The following is an 18596-nucleotide window of genomic DNA, read 5'->3' as shown; positions in this document are numbered from 1 at the left end:
TTCACTGTTTAATTACCTTTAAAAAGATGCGTCTTAGAATTAGTAACTCTTATTCATTACAAAGTTTTATCGTTTAACCCATCCGAGAGTATGGTTAGGGACAAGTAGATATTGTAAAAAATCGGGCACTCAGATTGGAATAATTATTGATATATTTAATAAATTAATGTAAAACCTTTTGGAACTGATTCATCTTATCAAGCTTTAATATTTCCAACAAAAATAAAGTAAAAAGTTATTGAAATTATCGAAATATATGCGAGGGACATGAAAGTTAAAGGTTCCAGAGATATGCCCATATAATATTCAAAAGAATTTAGTAAATCTGAAGAATTTTTTTACAGTTTTTAGAAGTAATTGAATTCTTTTGACGAATTTTAATAGAATTTTGGAGAATAATTACATTTTTCGAGGAATTCGATTAAAATTGTATTAAAAATAATTGAAATTCTGCAATGAGTTTTACTCCTTATGAAAATAATTGAATATAATATTGCGAAGAAATTTTTAAAAATAAAATTATAATAACGGTGACTAACTTCCCTTGATTATTTTCGAAAAATTTAAATAAAATTCTTTAAAAGATGGTAATTATTTTTAATAGTATGTAAAAGAATTTCAATTATATAAGAAAAATTTTCAATTATTTGTTTATAAAAATTCAATTATCTTGAAATAATAGAATTTAAAAATTTCAAAAATCTCATTTTTCAGGATTTTAAAAAAAAACTTTGCGAAAATTCAATTTTATTAAAAACTTTTAAGTATCTTCTTTTAAATTAACTAATAAAAATTTTAATTGTTAATCGTCGCACAAAGAAACATGAATACATTAGAATGTGAATCTTTATAAAATTTAATTATTTATCAATTATTAAATTAAAATACTTTGAAAATTCGATTTGTTAAAAAGTTTTTAATGAAATTGTTTATTAAATTTTTTGCAATTGAATTTTACAAAATTTCTATTAATTCGATAATTTTTTAAAAATTTATTTACATACTATATTTGAATCAGTGACTGTCTTTTTACAATCAAATTAGTTATTTTTAACTGATTCAAATTTAGAGAAAATAAATATAAATAATAATAATAATAAAATAATAATTTTAATAATAATAATATTAATAACAAGTAAAAAATCATAACTAATTATAAAAGAGCATTGAAAAACAATTAATTTTTCTTTCGAACAGTTATAATATTAATTATTACTAAATCACTTTAGAAATCAATACTTATAAATTCAGTAAATACGTAAAAAAAATATTGAAAGAGAAGAACCTACAAAAGTGTCAAAAAATGTTAACCAAGGCAATCCAGTCTGACCCTAACTCTTTTCTCTAAAACTTCTTTCGATTAAAGGAAATAAACTATCAACTTGTTTTAAATCTTTCCAAACGTGATTCGTTGTTTCTTATACACAAATATACTTTTTTTCCATTATCCGGATACATTTACAAAAAAGGATCCTGAGGTCCGGTCGTTAAGATTAATAATATAGTCGCACAAGGCATCAATGTATATAAAAGTGCTTGTGTCTATTAAAAGAGAAAAGAAGTTTGTTTTTTTTAAATATATAAACCGCAAACATTTAATTTTAAACGATTGATACTGTTTTTTGATATTTTTTTTTTTTTTTGTAAGGAAAATCATATATCATTGGATCTTTAGACAAAGAACAGTAGATTTCCTCTTATTTTTTTTCGTGTGGAATATAATGTAGAGGGAAAAAAATAGTTGAAAAAATTTGACAGAGTCGTCTGAAGAGTTGAGCAATATGCGGGGTGTCTGGCAAGATAGGATGAAAAAAAAGAAGAGTTCTAATATCAGTTTACTATTTTGGGTCATTGAAACTTTTAAGAGGGGTACTTTAGATTTTGATGAAATCATATTGTCGCACCATTCGCATTTTTAACTGTTGAATTAATTAAAATTAAATAAAAAAAATCATTATTGAAAATATAAAGAAGAAAAGAAAAACTACAGAAAATTTACTAGTATCATTAGTATCATTATTATTACTAATTATTCATTAGTGAAATTTACTAATTCAAAAGTAAAGAGTCAATAAATAGCAAATTTTACTAATAAATTAGTAAAAATTAATATTCATTACTAAATTAATTTTTTTGCTGCTATTTATTATTAAATGTAAAAATAAACTAAAATTTTGCAATAATTAAATTTGCAGTAACAAAGTGTAATTTGTCATAATTTTTTTTTATTTTTGTTCCTACTTTCTTTGTATTTCGTTTCTATAAAAAAGTAGAAAATGATTAAATTGTCATATACGTATTAAAAAAATTTAAACTTTTAAAGTAAAAAGAAAATAATAAATAGAGTAAATCTATAATAAACATATGAGTCATAATTCACATTCGTACAGTGCTAGTTAGCATTTTGAATAATGAGTGATTCTGAAGTCATGTAGGCAGAGACTTTGAGTGCATAATAACAGGTATTTAATAGATGTAATCAGAAAATTTCCACCTGAGCACATTTTAAAGAAAGCACCTGCGCGCCTTCGTGCTGTAATCTGTTGTTTTAATTTAAATATATAGTAAAAGTGAAGAAAAAAAATAATTTTTTATTGAATATTATATTCAAGCACGCGTGCGGAAAATAATAATTTATTAAAATACCATAAAAGTACATTTTTTTCCTCCAACTCGAATTTTTTTTTCTTTTTAATGAAAGAAAACTAAAATTCTTAATTCCATTTTCACGATAAAATGAAGATAATGCCGCACGAAAAAAAAAGCTTTACTTACAACAACTATAAATTACACTATTTTAGCAAAAAATTTTAGTTGTTTCAAATTACACTATTTTAGTAAAAATTGTTAGTTGTTTCAGTTAAAATTTTCGCTACTTTTGAGAAATTAAATGCAACTTTTTTGTTCGTGTTGCAATAAAAATAATAAAATAAATAAATAATAAATACAGTCGACTCTCGATAAATTATAAATCTCAAGGCAAAGGACATTAAAGAAACTCAAATTATCAAAAGTTTCTGTTTATCGAATATTTTATCAACATTTTTTTAAGGGATCAGAAAACAAATTCAATTTACTCCAATATTCAATTTATCAAAAATTTAATTATCCAGAGTCGACTGTAACTACAATGTTTATTACCCCAATTTCTATCAGCTAAGCACACCACGCAGTCGTGCATAAAATATTCCCGATATTCTAGACTAGAAAATCTTGTAAAAGTCATTATCAATCAATATAGCCTTATCTAAAATACAGTAAAATATTTAAATCTTTAAATATTTATTCATTTATTTCAGGGTAAAAAAAACATTTTTCCGCATGAAAGCAAACAAGAGAGAGAGAGAACAAGGGAGAAATGTCTAATTATGTGGATTGTTTATTATAGAGCTTACTCCCCCAATGCTTAACTTGTTTTTTATTTAAAATTTTTTTTTCTTTTTCATTACCTTAAAATGTTACGTGGCAGTTGATTTATCGCGTTTTCAATTCGCAAACTGTGACAGCCTACTGAATTCATTATATTGTGAGTTTATATTAACCAACACAGTGAATTATTTTCATCACGCTATACACTTCCGTACTGGATACTCTTATTACACTTTCAGCAAACTATTTCTGCGTAAATGATTTATTTCTCCAACTTTTTTTTTTAATTACTTTAGTTTTATATTTTTTTTCTCTCTTTGAAGTCGAGTGTATAAATAAAAACGCATTTTTTTAAAGGATTAAAATTTTCAAAATAATTGCAATAACCGCATCGCATGAATAATTCGAAAACTCCATAAAAAATGCAAAAAGTTATTTTTTATGAGAATGTAAAAATTGATTAATTAAAAAAACTGTAATTAAAAGAAAAATTAAAAAATGTTTTTTTTTTTAAAAAAAAACAGTTTAAATAAATAATAAATAATAATAAATAATAATAAATAATAATAATAATTAATAATAAATAAATAATGAATGAATAATAATAATAAAATAAATAATAAAAAAAATTTACAGAAAAAATCTTCCTACGAGAACTTTTCATTACTTTGCCGCACACCAGAAGAAAAAGTGTACTTTTCCGCACTGCTTTTAGTAACACTAAAAGCTACTTTTTTATTTTAGGAGAATTTTCTCTAACTTAAATGCGCACATAGTTAAATATAAACAAATTATTTTTAAAAATTTTAATAAAATACTTCAATTTAATTATTTTCGAAAATTTTTATTAAATTCTTGACCGAAATTCAATTATTTCCATAAATAATAAAATTCTCCACAAAAATTCAATTATTTTAAAAAATGTTAAAATATTTTTCACAAGAATTCAATTATTTCCACAAATAATGAAATTCTTTGCTGAAATTCAATTATTTTCAATAACAAATATTTTAATGACATTTTACGGAGGAATTCAATAATTTAAAAAAAAGTTTTAATAACAATTCTTCTCAAAAAATTTAATTATTTTCATAAATAATTAAACTTTCACAGCAATTCAATTATTTGAAATAAAATTTTCATAAAATTTTCTGAATAACAATTAATCTATTTTCAAATATAATTGAAATTTAAGTCCAGAACAGAATTGAATTATTTTCAAAATTTTTAATAAAAAATTCTTTAAAAACACATTTTAATAAAATTCGTTGAAAGAATTTAAATATGTAAAAAAAATAAAAGAAATTCTTAGCAACAATTCAATTATTTTCGTAAATAATAAAATTCTTCGCAAAAATTCAATTATTTTCAAAAATATACTGAATATCTCAGCAAGAATTCAAGTAATTTCTAAAATTTGAAAAAAAAATTCTTCACAGAAATTCAATTATTTTCATAAATCATTTAACTCTTAGAAAAAGTCAAATTATTTTAAAGTAATTTAACAAAATTCTTCAGGAAAATTCAATTATTTAAAAATTTAAAAAAAATAACTTTCTTTAGAAGAATTTAATTATATTTTAATAAATAATAAAATTCTCCACAGAAATTCAATTATTTTCAAAAATATACTGATATTCTCAGCAAGAATACAATTATTTTTGAAAACTTAAAAAAAAAATCCCTCACAAAAATTCAATTATTTTCATGAAAAATCAAATTTTTCAAATAAATTCAGTTATTTTCATAAATCATTCAATTCTTAGAAAAAGTCCAATTATTTTTAAGTAATTTAACAAAATTCTTCACAAAAATTAAATTATTTTCATAAATAATAAAATTCTCCATGTAAATTCAATTATTCTAAAAAAATTTCAATAAAATTATTCGAATGAAGTCAATAAATTTCGTCAAATTTGTTTAAATTCTTCGAAGCAATTCTAGGGTTTTTCTAAATTATAAAATTCTTCTCAGGAATTCGATTATTTTCAATAAAATTTTAAAAAAATTTCTCGAACGGATTCTATTATTTTTAAAAATTATAATAAAATTTTTATAAAAAATTCAATTATTTTTTTTAATATTGATTTAATTTAATTTTAAGAATTAATAAATTATTTAAAATAATATCTATTTTTCTATTCTTATAATTGAATTTTCGTAGAATTTTTTTTAATTAATTGGTTTAATAATGAAGTTCAATTAAAATTTTAAATAATAATTGAATATTAGAAACGTTAAAGTATCTGTTTTTTGTAAATAATTAAATTTCAAAAGAGTTATAAATTAAAATAATTGGAAATTTTGATTTCTTTAAAATTGTAATAGTATTTAAATATTAATTTGAAATAATGATTAATTCATTATTTTCCTAAAAAAATTAATAAAGTTTGAACGTTTTTATTAAAAAGTTCCCAAAAAAAGAACAATTGAATTTTTGAAGAATTAGAGTTGTTTTTTAAAAAATATTCATCTTATGAAATATTGTAAATAAATTTTTTTTTTCGAAATCTAGTTAAATTCCCGTAAAAATAATTTAAAAAGTTTTTACTAAATATTTAATTAACTGATAATTTTGTCACATTTAATTGAAATAAATTTTATATTTTAAACAATTTTATTTTATTACTTTCAAAAATTATTTTTAAATACAATCGTATTGCTGAATAATTCTGCCTAAAAATTTGGAAAATAATTGAATTTTAGAACAATTTAGAATTCAATAAGTTATAAACAGTATATGAAAAAACGTAAATATTTTTTTTTATGAAAATGAGGAGAAAGGAAATTTTAAATCAAATTTTTTAAAATTGACTCAAAGGAGTTTTTATTAGTAGTCAATTTTAATTTTTCGATAGCTACTTTTTACTACTTTTTTCAGTCTTAAAGCTACTTTTTTAAAAGTAATTATTGAGTGTGAAGCTGTAACAGTATAAAAATGATAATTTTTCCGAAGATGCTTTCTGATGAGTTTGTAAATTGCTGCTTGAGCAAAGCAAGAGCAGCAATTTAATTTTTTTTAAATTTTTTTCTCATCAGAAAACATCTTCTTTTCGCCCTCGGTGCTTAATGTACTAATTCTCCCACAGGCGCTCGTTCACAAAAATTAATACTGAAACTAAATTTAATTTCCTCTCTAATAAAAATAATAAAAATAAAATCAGAGAGAAATTTAATAAAATTCTCCCTTTTTTCATTTATTGCACTAAATACAACACACACGTGAAAAAGAAATATAATAACATTGTTCGACTGGCAGTAAAAGTATAAGAAAAAAAAGCAAAAAGGAAAAAAAAAGGAAAAAAATGAAATAAAAAGCAAGAGTGAAATTTACAGTGTCATCAGAGGGACATAGAATATCTGTTAAATAAAGACGGTCGACGGCCTGTCGCGTCTGGTTTTGTTGCACATGTATGGGAGAAGGGATTAATCAGTGTATGATGAGATTCCTCTTTACGTGTGTGAGTCCTACAAGGAAACCCTTCTATGCGGTCGGCGCCATGGCGCCTGGATCTTCTCTCTATAATGCTGGCAAGGAGAGAGAAAGAGAGTATATAATCAAGTATAAAGTATCGCGGTCCATTCAACTTACATATATACATGTCTTGTCTAGATGGGAAGAGAGCCACTCTAAACCATCAAAATATATTTCAAAAATCACCGATAATAGTCCATATGGATTAGAATAATATTAGTTTCGTCAATTTCGCGCCACAAACTTCATTTTAATATTCCAAGAATTTCGAGAACAAAAATTTCTCTTCTGCTATTTTTACTCTTGTGCTATTTTTTCTCTTCTACTATATTTTTTCCCTTTTGCTATTTTTTCTCTTCTGATATTTTTTCCCATTGCTATTTTTTTCTACTGCTATTATCTCTTCTGATATTTTTCCCCATTGCTATTTTTTCTCTTCTACTATATTTTTTGCTAATATTTTTCCCCTTTGCTATTTTTTCTCTACTGCTATTTTTCCTCTTCTACTATATTTTTTGCTAATATTTTCCCCCTTTGCTATTTTTTCACTACTGCTATTTTTAATCTTCTACTATATTTTTTGCTAATATTTTTCCCTTCTGCTATTTTTTTTCTTGTGATATTTTTTCCCCCTTTGCTATTTTTTTCCCTTTTACTATTTAACTTCCACTATTTTTTATCTTTCACTATTTTTCCGTGTAACTGAATATAATTTATTTGAACCAAATAAAATTAATTTAAATCAAATAAACTTTACTCGAACGAAATAAAATTAATTTAAACCAAATAAAATTGATTTGAGCTAAATAAACTTTATTTGGACAAAACAAAATTTATTTAAAACAAATAAGCTTTATTTAAAACAAATAAACTTTTCTGAAACCAAATAAAATTTATTAGCACCAAATAAAAATTAATTAAAACCAAATTAAATTTAATTAAACCAAATAAAAATTAATAAAGTTAATCTTAATAATTAATAAAACAAATAAAATTTAATTGAACAAAAAAAAATTTATTCGAACTTAATAAAAATTAATTCAAATAAAATAAAATTTATTTGAAAAAAAAATATTTATTTGAACCAAATAAAAATTAATTCAAACCAAATTAAATTGATTTGAACAAAACAAAATTGATTTGAACAAAACAAAATTTATTTCAACAAAATAAACTTTATTTATTTGAAGGAAAAAAAAATTTATTTGGAAAAAATTTATTTGAAGGAAATAAAAATTAATTCAAATAAAATAGAATTGATTTGAACCAAATAAACTTTATTTGAACCAAATAAAAACTAATTCAAACCAAATAAAAAGTAATTTAAACGAAATAAACTTTTCTCAAATCAAATAAAATTTATTTGAACGAAATAAACTTTATTTGAACAAAATAAAAATTAATTAAAACCAAATTAAATTGATTTAAACCAAATAAAAATTAATTTAAAATAAATAAAGTAATTCTGAAGCAAATAAAATTTAATTGAACAAAAAAAAAATTATTCGAACTTAATAAAAATAAAATCAAATCAAATAAAATTGATGTGAAAAAAAAATATTTATTTGAACTCAATAAAAATTAATTCAAACCAAAATAAATTGATTTGATCCAAATAAAAATTATTTCGAACCAAATAAAATTAATTTCAACCAAAAAAACTTTATTTAAACCAAATAAAAATTAATTTAAAACAAATAAACTTAATCTGAAGCAAATAATAAAATTTTGTTTGAACAAAAAAAATGTATTCGAACTAAATAAAAATTAATTCAAATCAAATAAAATTTATTTGGACCAAATAAACTTCATTTGAACAAAAAAATATTTATTTCAACAAAAATAAATAAAAAAATTAAAGTAAATAAATAAAAATCAAATAATCAAATAAATAAAAATTAATTCAAACCAAATAAAATTGATTTGAACAAAACAAAATTTATTTCAACAAAATAAATTTTATTTGAACCAAATAAAAATTAATTTAAAACAAATAAACTTTATTTGAACAAAAAAAAATTGATTTGAACTAAATAAAAATTAATTCAAATCAAATAAAATTGATTTGAACTGAATAAACTTTATTTGAACCAAATAAAAACTAATTCAAACCAAATAAAATTGAATTGAACCAAGTAAACTTTATTTAAACGAAATAAAAATTAATTTAAACCAATTAAAGATCGATTTCAACCTAATAAAATTAATTTAAACCAAATAAAATATATTCTAACCAAATAAAGTATATTCTAAGCAAATAAAATTTATTGCAACCAAAGAAAACCTATTTGAACCAAATAAAATTTGATTTTTTTTAATGAAAAATTTGTTACAGAATAAAGTTACAAAATTTACAGAAGTAATAAATAAAAATCACTGATTAAGACAAGATTCACTGTTTTGGTTCGAGAAAAAGGAAAAAAAAAAAGATGAAGATAACGATAAAGTCTGACAATGACTCAGAAATTGTATTTAGGAAAAAAAATATATGGATCCTACCTTGCGGAACAAGCAAAATTTACGTCTACTACATCAGATGGGATATCTGAAGAGATCCCTTTAAGAATATTTCTTCGAAAAAACGGAGAAATTTCCGGAAATTCCAAAAGCGACTGGCGCCAGAATATCCTTCATTCTTAAATATATTATGTTGAATTCTGGCGCCTCTGGAAGGAACCGTTTCTTTTGCTACTTTTTCAACATTCTCTTCTAACATTATCACACTCAATTAAAGAGGAAAATTTCCTTCGTCCAACCAAAGTATAATAAATTTTAAACACAACAAACATATATAATATTCTCAATGAAAAATAGAAAAATTCCATCTTGATCTAACGATTGAAATATTTACTGTTTGTGTTTATAAATATTATTTTATTTAGAAACAGATTTTCTTTATAAAGAAAACAAATTATGGGGATTGCAGTTATTTGCCGAAACATAATATTTTATTTTTTTTCTTTATTATTATTAATTTTTCTTCATTTCTTTATTTCTTGTTCATTATATAGTATTTTGATACTTTGTCTTGTAAAAATATTTATTTTTGCTAAAAGTTTTTCTAATTTATAATTCACTCATTTTCCAAAGTAACTTGTAAACTGATTCTCAACAGATTTTCAACAAATAGAACCAAAAATGACGATTTAGTAGGTACTAAAATTGGTACTAAATTAGTACCTTTCTCCTTTTACAGTGTTAATTACAATTTTTATTTATTTAAATGTCTTTTTTCTTATATTAGGTATATTATTTATTTATTCAAACAAAAATTATCCTCTCGATAAATAGTAGTAAAAATATTAATTTTTGCAGTGATTTTTATTAAATACAGAAAAAATACACTGTAAAAAGAAAGGTACTAATTTAGTACTATAATTTTTGATACTAAATCGTAATTTGGTTCTATTTTAATACCGAAATCAGTTCTAATTTAGAACCTTTCTTTCCAGTGTAAAGTTAGAAACTATATTGATCTTAAAATTAAAGCGATTGACAAGTAGACTAGTTTTAAGCTTAAGACTAAATTAAGTTAATTTGATGTTTTAAAATCATATTCTCAAGGCTTAACAATTTTAAATTAGTAAACTGAATTTAAGACCCAATGTTGCCTTATTTTTGCACTGAACCTAGAAATGTAAATTTCCAATTACATTTATTATTAATATTTTTATTAACAATTGACAACAAGGAGATGAAATAAGAACCTTTTTTTTCAATCGTCACATTAATGTGATGGTTTTTTAAGGCAGAAAGAAAATCTTAAATTAAGATGCAACATTTTTAAGACAGTGAATGTTGAAGATATAATCCGTTTCAGACTTCGTATTTTTTGAGTACAGCATACTTTTATTCAACTCAAATAAATTATTATATTTAATTTAAATAACTTTCTCCTTTAAACTGTTGTCTTTAAAAATATATTTCACCAGAAATTAAGACTTTCGTTTCTCTTAAAATCAACCATTCCTTCTCACTCGAAAATACATTTTCGAATGCACCTAGAAAAAAGATATATATTTGCCTCGGAGCCAACTAGACTTTTTATTTGTTTCAAACAAATTTTATTTGGTTTAAGTAAAATTTTATTTGGTTCAAGTAAAATTTTATTTGGTTCAAGTAAAATTTTATTTGGTTCAAGTAAAATTTTATTTGGTTCAAGTAAAATTTTATTTGGTTCAAGTAAAATTTTATTTGGTTCAAGTAAAATTTTATTTGGTTTAAGTAAAGTTTTATTTGGTTTAAGTAAAATTTTATTTGGATCAAATAAAAGATTTATTTATGTCGAATAAAATTTTTATTTACAACAGATAAATAACCTTAGTTGTCTCTAAGACAAATATACTTTCATTTAACTCAACCAAATTATATTTGGTTTAAATAAAATTTCTCTCTGTGTGTGCTGGCAACCAAAGTAAACTTTCTTGAAAACCTTTTACATTGAATCGAATTTCCACCGATTCTTGATTTCTGAGAAAATAAAAAGAAGAAAAAGAAGAAGATGCAATGCGAATAGTTATTCATCCAAAGTGCACTCGAATGCATTTCGATTGGTTGGAATCCTCATGAATTCAGAAGATGGCGAGGGGGCCGGAACAAACTGGTTTCGCGAGGGTAAAACCGCGCGTCGACCATCGAGAGCATGGATATAGGGAATTGTGTGCGGGAGCGTGCGCTCTAAACTCTCTTTCTCTCTCTCTCCCTCTGTATGTGTGTGTGTGTGTTTAAATCAATAGATTCATGTGTGAGTGGATAAAAGGAAAAAAAATACTCTTTGGTCCCGCCTACACTTGGCTTTATTCGTGGCAGCGATGGCCGCTATCACATCTCAGATTCACATTCTACAGAGATGGAGACGCCTTTAAATTTTCTCTCTCTCTCTCTCTCTCAGTGTGTATTTATTCTTTAAGGCAATCGCGAGAGTCATCCTATCTATCTCTCTTCACTGGAATCATAAATTACTCTTTCTCTCCCCCCATCTTTCAGGGACCATTCTCAATCTGGATCCAGATTGGTCCCATTGGTCTCACCATCAGGACCAATCAGTGATCGCTCACAGCATCCGCAACCATTTGGGTTTTAGCAATTTTTTTTTTTTGGCAAAAAAAAATAATTTTTCGGTATGTACGTTTGTGCAACTAACATTTTCCCTGCAGTTTAAAATAGAAATTTTATTTTTGAATAAGAATTATGTTCAGAGTATTAAAAAAAAGACTTATTTTACATGCAGAGAAAAGATAAACTAAATAAAATTTATTGGAATTAAATAAATTTTATTTGGACTATATAAACTTTAACTTTATCTGAACCAAGTATACTTTATTTAAAGCCAAAGAACATTTATTGTAACAAATAATAATTTATTTTATAACAAATAATAATTTATTTTATAACAAATAAATTATTTAATAAATTAATAGACACATTATTTCACTGTAAAGAAAAGGTTCTAAATTAGAGCTGATTTTCTGTATTAAAATAGAAATGACGATTTAGTACCAAAAATTGGTACTAAATTGGTAAAGAAAGTAACTTTCTTTTTACAGTGTTGTTTTATTATTTTTTTTACTATTATTAATAAATTATTTGTTCCATTATTATTATTCTTTAACCAAAGAAGATTTATTATAACAAATACAATTTCTTTGACTATAGGACGATAGTCCTATAGTCAAAGAAATTGTATTTGTTATAATAAAATCTTCTTTGGTTGAAAAACACAAACAAATTTTATTTATAGCTTAGAAAAACAAATAAAAAACAAATAAAATTTCTTCAAAACAAATAAAAAGTTCAATTGACTCTGGAGTCAAATCTTGAGTTTTATCTTTTTCAAAATCTAATTTTTTACCCACATATAATTTTTTCGATTCATTTCATTAATTAAATATTAAATCTTGTATTAATTTAATTTTTGCAGGATTTTTCTGGGGAGGATGTTCCACGGTAGCGGAAGCGGCGGGTACGGCGCAAGTTCCGATTATCAACAACAATCGCAACAACAGCAACAACAACAGGGACACCAACTTCAGGCCCCAGTTTATGTGCCATCGTCGAGACCGGCCATTCCCTCTGCAGCCACAGCCGCACAATATCATTCTTTCCCTACTTCCGCATCGCCAGCATGGTAAAAATTGTTATTTTTTATCGTAGCAAAAAATAAAATATCAAAATTTTTCAACCAAATGAAACCTCAGCCTAATAGAAATTCTGTTAATATAAAAATTCAACTAGATAAAAATTCAGTCTAATGAGAATACTGTTAATATAAAAATTCAACTATAAATGGAAATTCATCTCAGTAAATATTCAGCCTAATGAATATTTAAATTCAAGTAATTCCAGGCTTCGCACTCAATAATTAATTTTAAAAAAGTATTAAAAAGTATAGCTTTAACACTGAAAAACGTCGTAAAAAAGTAGCTATCGAAAATTAATTTTAACGAATAAAAAAATTTTGATTCATTATTTTTCCCTCACTGTTTTCTGAATTTAATCAAAAATATTTATTTTTATTCTAATCCTGCTGAGAACTTTAATTCTAAATTTTTTAAAAATTCAATTATTTTCTAAATTTTTATCCTAAAATATACGATTTTGTATTTAAAGTAATTTTTAAAAGGAAACAAATAAAATTTAATTCAAATTGTTCACAGGAATTAAGAAAATAAATTAATAATTTTTCAAAGTAAAAATTTAAATATTATTATAGTTTTACAACAATTAGTTCAAGAGGAATTCAACTATTTAAATACAAAAATAAATAATATATTGGATAATTGAAAGTTTGTCAAAATTTAATTCTTATAAAGAATTTATCAATTTTTTAGAAACTAATTCAATTTCTCAGAAGAATTGTATTATTTATGAAAATAATTCAATTTTTGCGAAGAATTTTATTTAATTTTTTTTTAAATAATTGAATTCTCGTGAAAAATGTTATTATTTGAAAAAATAATTGAATACTTCTGAAGAATTAAAGAAAGAATTTATCAATTTTTTAAAAAAATAATTGAATTTCTGAGAAGAATTTTATTTTTATGAAAATAATTTAATTTTCGCCAAAAAATTTTATTATTTAGGAAAATAATTGAATAATTGTGAAGAATTAAAGAAAGAATTCAAGAATTTATCAATTTTTAAACAATATTAATTTAATTTCTAAGAAGAATTTTATTATTTATGAAAAGAATTGAATTCTTACGAAGAATTTTATTTCATTCTTTTTAAATAATTGAATTCTCGTGAAAAATGTTATTATTTGGAAAAATAATTGAATACTTCTGAAGAATTAAAGAAAGAATTTATCAATATTTAAAAAAAATAATTGAATTTCTGAGAAGAATTTTATTATTTATGAAAATAATTGAATTTTCGCCAAAAAATTTTATTTTTATGAAAATAATTGAATTTTCGCCAAAAAATTTTATTATTTAGGAAAATAATTGAATAATTGTGAAAAATTAAAGAAAGAATTCAAGAATTTATCAATTTTTAAACAATTAATTTAATTTCTGAGAAGAATTTTATTATTTATAAAAATAATTGAATTCTTACGAAGAATTTTATTTAATTCTTTTTAAATAATTGAATTCTCGTGAAAAATATTATTATTTGGGAAAATAATGATTTCTTGTGAAGAATTTTATTAAAATTTTTAGAAGTACCTATATAGGTAATTGAATTCTTGAGAAGCATTTTATTATTAATACGAAAATAATTGTATTCTTGCCTGAAATGTTATTTTAAATTTTATAAATAATTGAATTTTCGTTGAAAATGTTATTGCTTGTGAAAATAATTGAATTCTTGCGGTAGAATTTTATAAAATGTTTTTGAATTCATTTTTTTTTTTTGAAAAATTTTAAATAATTCAATTCCTGTGAATGCTAACATAAAAATTTAACTAATATAAATTCATCTTGATAAAAATTCTGCTAATATAAAAATTCAACTAAAATAAATGTTCAACTTAATAAAAATTCAGCCTAATATGGAAATTCTGCTATTATGAAAATTCTGCCAACAAAAAAGTTCCATTTAATAAAAAATAGATATAAATAGAAATAAATAGAAATAAATAGAAATTTTCTAAATTAGCATAATTAGAAAATTTCCATTTTTTTCTTACTAAAAGTAATAAAAATAGAGAATTAATGAAAATTTTTTGTTTCTTTCTCAAAAATAGGGATAAAACGGCTTCATGGCAACATGGGGTGGACAGTTACGCACACCACACATTGGCTGGCCATACGGGCAGTTCAGCTGGTGGATTGGGCCCACATGGAGGACATGGACATCCACATGGTGGACATCCCCATGCAGCTCATCCCCATTCAGCCCTTGCTGCCGCGAATTCCCCCTTTTACGCGCAAAATGTTGCGATGATGTCGTCATGGAGGGCGTACGATAGCGCGGGCTTTCAAAGAGCTTCACCTTATGGTAAATTTCACAAATTTTTCTCTTTTTCCCCCCATCGCCCTCTCTCTTTTCCAGTAACAAATAATACTTTCAGTAAAAATTACTTATAATTACTATAATTTGAATTGTAGTAAAAATGTTTACCAATTTAAATTAGTGACTGACTTTTTGCTTTTGGATTAGGAAATTTTACAAATAAATACCAATTTCCACTATTTATTAGTAAAATTTACTAATAAATTGGTAGAAATGACTAATTATTAGTAAAATTTACTAATAAATTATTATTTATTAGTCAACTCAATTTTAGACGAATCTTAAAATAATGTTTTACAATCCAAAAAGAAAATTATACTCTCTAAATTTGAAGTAGTAAAAATGTTAACTAATTTGAATATTAGTTTCTGGCTTTTTGCTTTTGAATTAGTAAATTTTACAAATAGATAGTAATTTCTACTAATTTATTAGTAAAATTTACTGATAAGTTATTATTTACTAATAAATTAGTAGAAATTACTACACGGAGAAAAATATAAAGTAACTTTTACTAATTCTATAGTAAAACATTTCTGGTAACTTTTACTACTTTCGGAATAAATTTTGCTTCGTTCAAAGTAAATTTTTTTTTAATTTTTACAAATACGTTCTTTAAACGCAGGAAAATTTACTTCAAACGTAGCAAAATTTACTCCGAAAGTTATAGTAAAAGTTACCAGAAATGCTTTACTATAAAAATAGTAAAAGTTACTTTACATTTTTCTCCGTGTATTTATTAGTGAAATTTACTAATAAATTAGTAGAAATTACTGTTTATTAGTAAAATTTACTTATTCAAAAGTAAAAAGACACTCACTAATTCAAATTAGTAAACATTTTCTTACTAATTCAAATTTAGAGAGTAAAATTTTCTACTCGAATTGTAAAACATTATTTTACGATACGTCTAAAATTGAGTTATTCATAATTATTTAAGTGCCGCATAAAACTGAATTACTTCGCTTATTGAGGATAAATTCCCTCATCAATTTATCTGCTTTTTTTGCCCTAAAATAAAGTTTTAATATTTTTAATACCAAGTGAAAATTAAAAGTTTGTTAATAGACATATCAAAAGTTAATTTAATGCTAATTTAAACCTAATTTAAAGAAAGCACATCCGTGAGCCAATTTATCTGCAATGAGCGAAATAACCACGTTTTACCTTTTAAGAAAAAAATTTATTTTTAAATTTATTTATTTCTACCTTTTCGGAAGTAAAATATTTCATTAAAAGTATTTTTTAATTTTTCCTGAATAAGCACATGCCTAGTGTAAGTTATATTAGAGGACGTTTGATAAACTATATATAATCATAAGAATAGGAAATTACGCAGCTATTTATCTTATCAATTTTGCACTTATAATTCATGCAATTCCTTTAGTATCTACATCATATAATCGCAAACATGACACTTGAAATATTATCGTATCGAGTCTCTATTTTTTCTAATAATTATTATAATTATCCAAAATATTATTATTTTTATAATATTTTGTAATAAATAAAAATTAAAAATTAAAATTATTACCTATTATTATTATCAATATTATAATAATAATTATTAAAACTAATTGTAGTAATTATGCAGAATCGTTACTAAATAGGAGTCATTCCAAAAAGAATTAACCTTTTATTTTCAAAATTGTGGGAAAATTAACGATTCTGCATAATTACTTTAATTATATACATAATACATAATATAATATTAATCAAGTATTTTATTCTAATTTTTTTCTTCCATGTATAAATGTGACCGCATGGACGATTAATTGCGGCAAACGTTTAAAATTGTCCAAAAATTATTTATTGAATAAAAAAAATATTTTCTCGGAAAAATAATTATTAATATTAATATTATAATATAATTTTGTATTACCAACCTTGAAATCGTTGACAAATTTTGTTCCGGTAATATAGTTGTCTTCCTTGTTGTCTTCAAAATGATGAAATCTTCAAGACAAACCTCGAGACACACGCGATTTCAAAAATGTCGAAAACTCGCGAAATTACTTTTTATTATCAAGAAAAAAAAATACTTTTTAACATTTTTACTTTTACTACTAAACGACCGCGATTTAAAAAAATTCGAGCACTCCCGAAACTAATATTCATAATGAAAATTAAAAAAATTCCCGCAAAAAATTGAAGAAAATGTACTTATGGACAAGCGACGTGAAAATGAATGGCTACTGAAGAATTTTATTGGCATTGTTATTGCCATGTACCCCCGAAGGTCGAATAGCTGATCAGGAGTAATAAATTTTCAATTTTCCATTCAACTGCTGCTTATAATCTGTCTATTGGTTATATCTATATATAATAATTGATGCTCGATCGTCCTCTGCAGCTCACCTCTAATGTAAACAAACCGAGAGGTTTTCCTATTTTATTACCCACAGTACCTGCAACAGTATAAACGAACAAAGCAATTATACACATTTAAATAAAAACTCAAATATATTTCCAATAATATTTCAAACAAAATTTTTAAAAAATTTAACAAAAATTCAAATTCAATGAAATTTTTCTTCTTTAAAATAAAAAATATCAATTAAAATTTTTAACTTTTAAATTCTTTTAGGTTTTTAATTTTTTTAAATTTATTTAAACCGACAGCGACCAAAATTAACAAAAATTAAAATTTTATAAAATAATTGAATTTTTTTGAAAAACTTTATAATAAATTAAGAAAAAAATTGAATTTTTTGGTAAAATTGTTTTGAATATAATTGAATTTTTGCAAAGAATTTTACTATTCATTAATATAATTGAATTGTTTCGAAGGATTTTTAAAAATTTTAGAAAATAATTAAATTTTTTCGAAAAAATATTATTAAAAATTAAAAAGAAATTTGAATTTTTTCATGAAATATTATTAAAATTGTATTAAAAATAATTGAATTCTATTGAAATTTTTTTTAACGAATTCAGAAAAAAATTGAATTCTTTCGTGAAATTTTTTTAAAAATAATTGAATTTTTGCAAAAAATTTTACTATTTATAAATACAATTGAATTGTTTCGAAGGATTTATTAAAATTTTAGAAAATAATAATTAAAAATTTGAATTCTTGAAATTTTATTAGAATTGTATTAAAAAGTAATTGAATTTTTGCAAATAATTTTACTATTTATAAATAAAATTGAATTTTTTTGAAATATTTTATAACAAATGAAGAAAAAAATTGAATTCTTTCGTAAAATTTTTTTGAAAATAATTGAATTTTAGCAAAGATTTTACAATTTAAAAAAATAATTGAATGTATTCGTTTGTGAAATTTTATTAAAATTTT

At 22.7% G+C, this 18596-nt stretch overlaps 1 protein-coding gene across 4 annotated transcripts in view; it reads left to right on the top strand.

Annotated features, from left to right (window-relative positions):
* Nucleotides 1-18596, top strand: part of LOC122503215 (GATA-binding factor A-like) — a 100464-nt gene that overhangs the window by 76312 nt on the left and 5556 nt on the right. For all 4 annotated transcript variants that reach the window (XM_043613695.1, XM_043613703.1, XM_043613687.1 and 1 more), the window contains exons 2-3: nucleotides 12765-12971; nucleotides 15033-15286. In XM_043613695.1, the coding sequence (XP_043469630.1) occupies nucleotides 12781-12971; nucleotides 15033-15286 (445 nt within the window). In that variant the 5' untranslated portion in view covers nucleotides 12765-12780. The remainder of the gene's footprint in view (nucleotides 1-12764; nucleotides 12972-15032; nucleotides 15287-18596) is intronic.

The sequence above is a fragment of the Leptopilina heterotoma genome, unplaced genomic scaffold, assembly GCF_015476425.1.
Source record: "Leptopilina heterotoma isolate Lh14 unplaced genomic scaffold, ASM1547642v1 Lhet_108, whole genome shotgun sequence".
Taxonomy (NCBI): domain Eukaryota; kingdom Metazoa; phylum Arthropoda; class Insecta; order Hymenoptera; family Figitidae; genus Leptopilina; species Leptopilina heterotoma.
The sequence above is the reverse complement of the archived record's forward strand: the minus strand, read 5'-3'. Positions and strand labels throughout refer to the sequence as shown.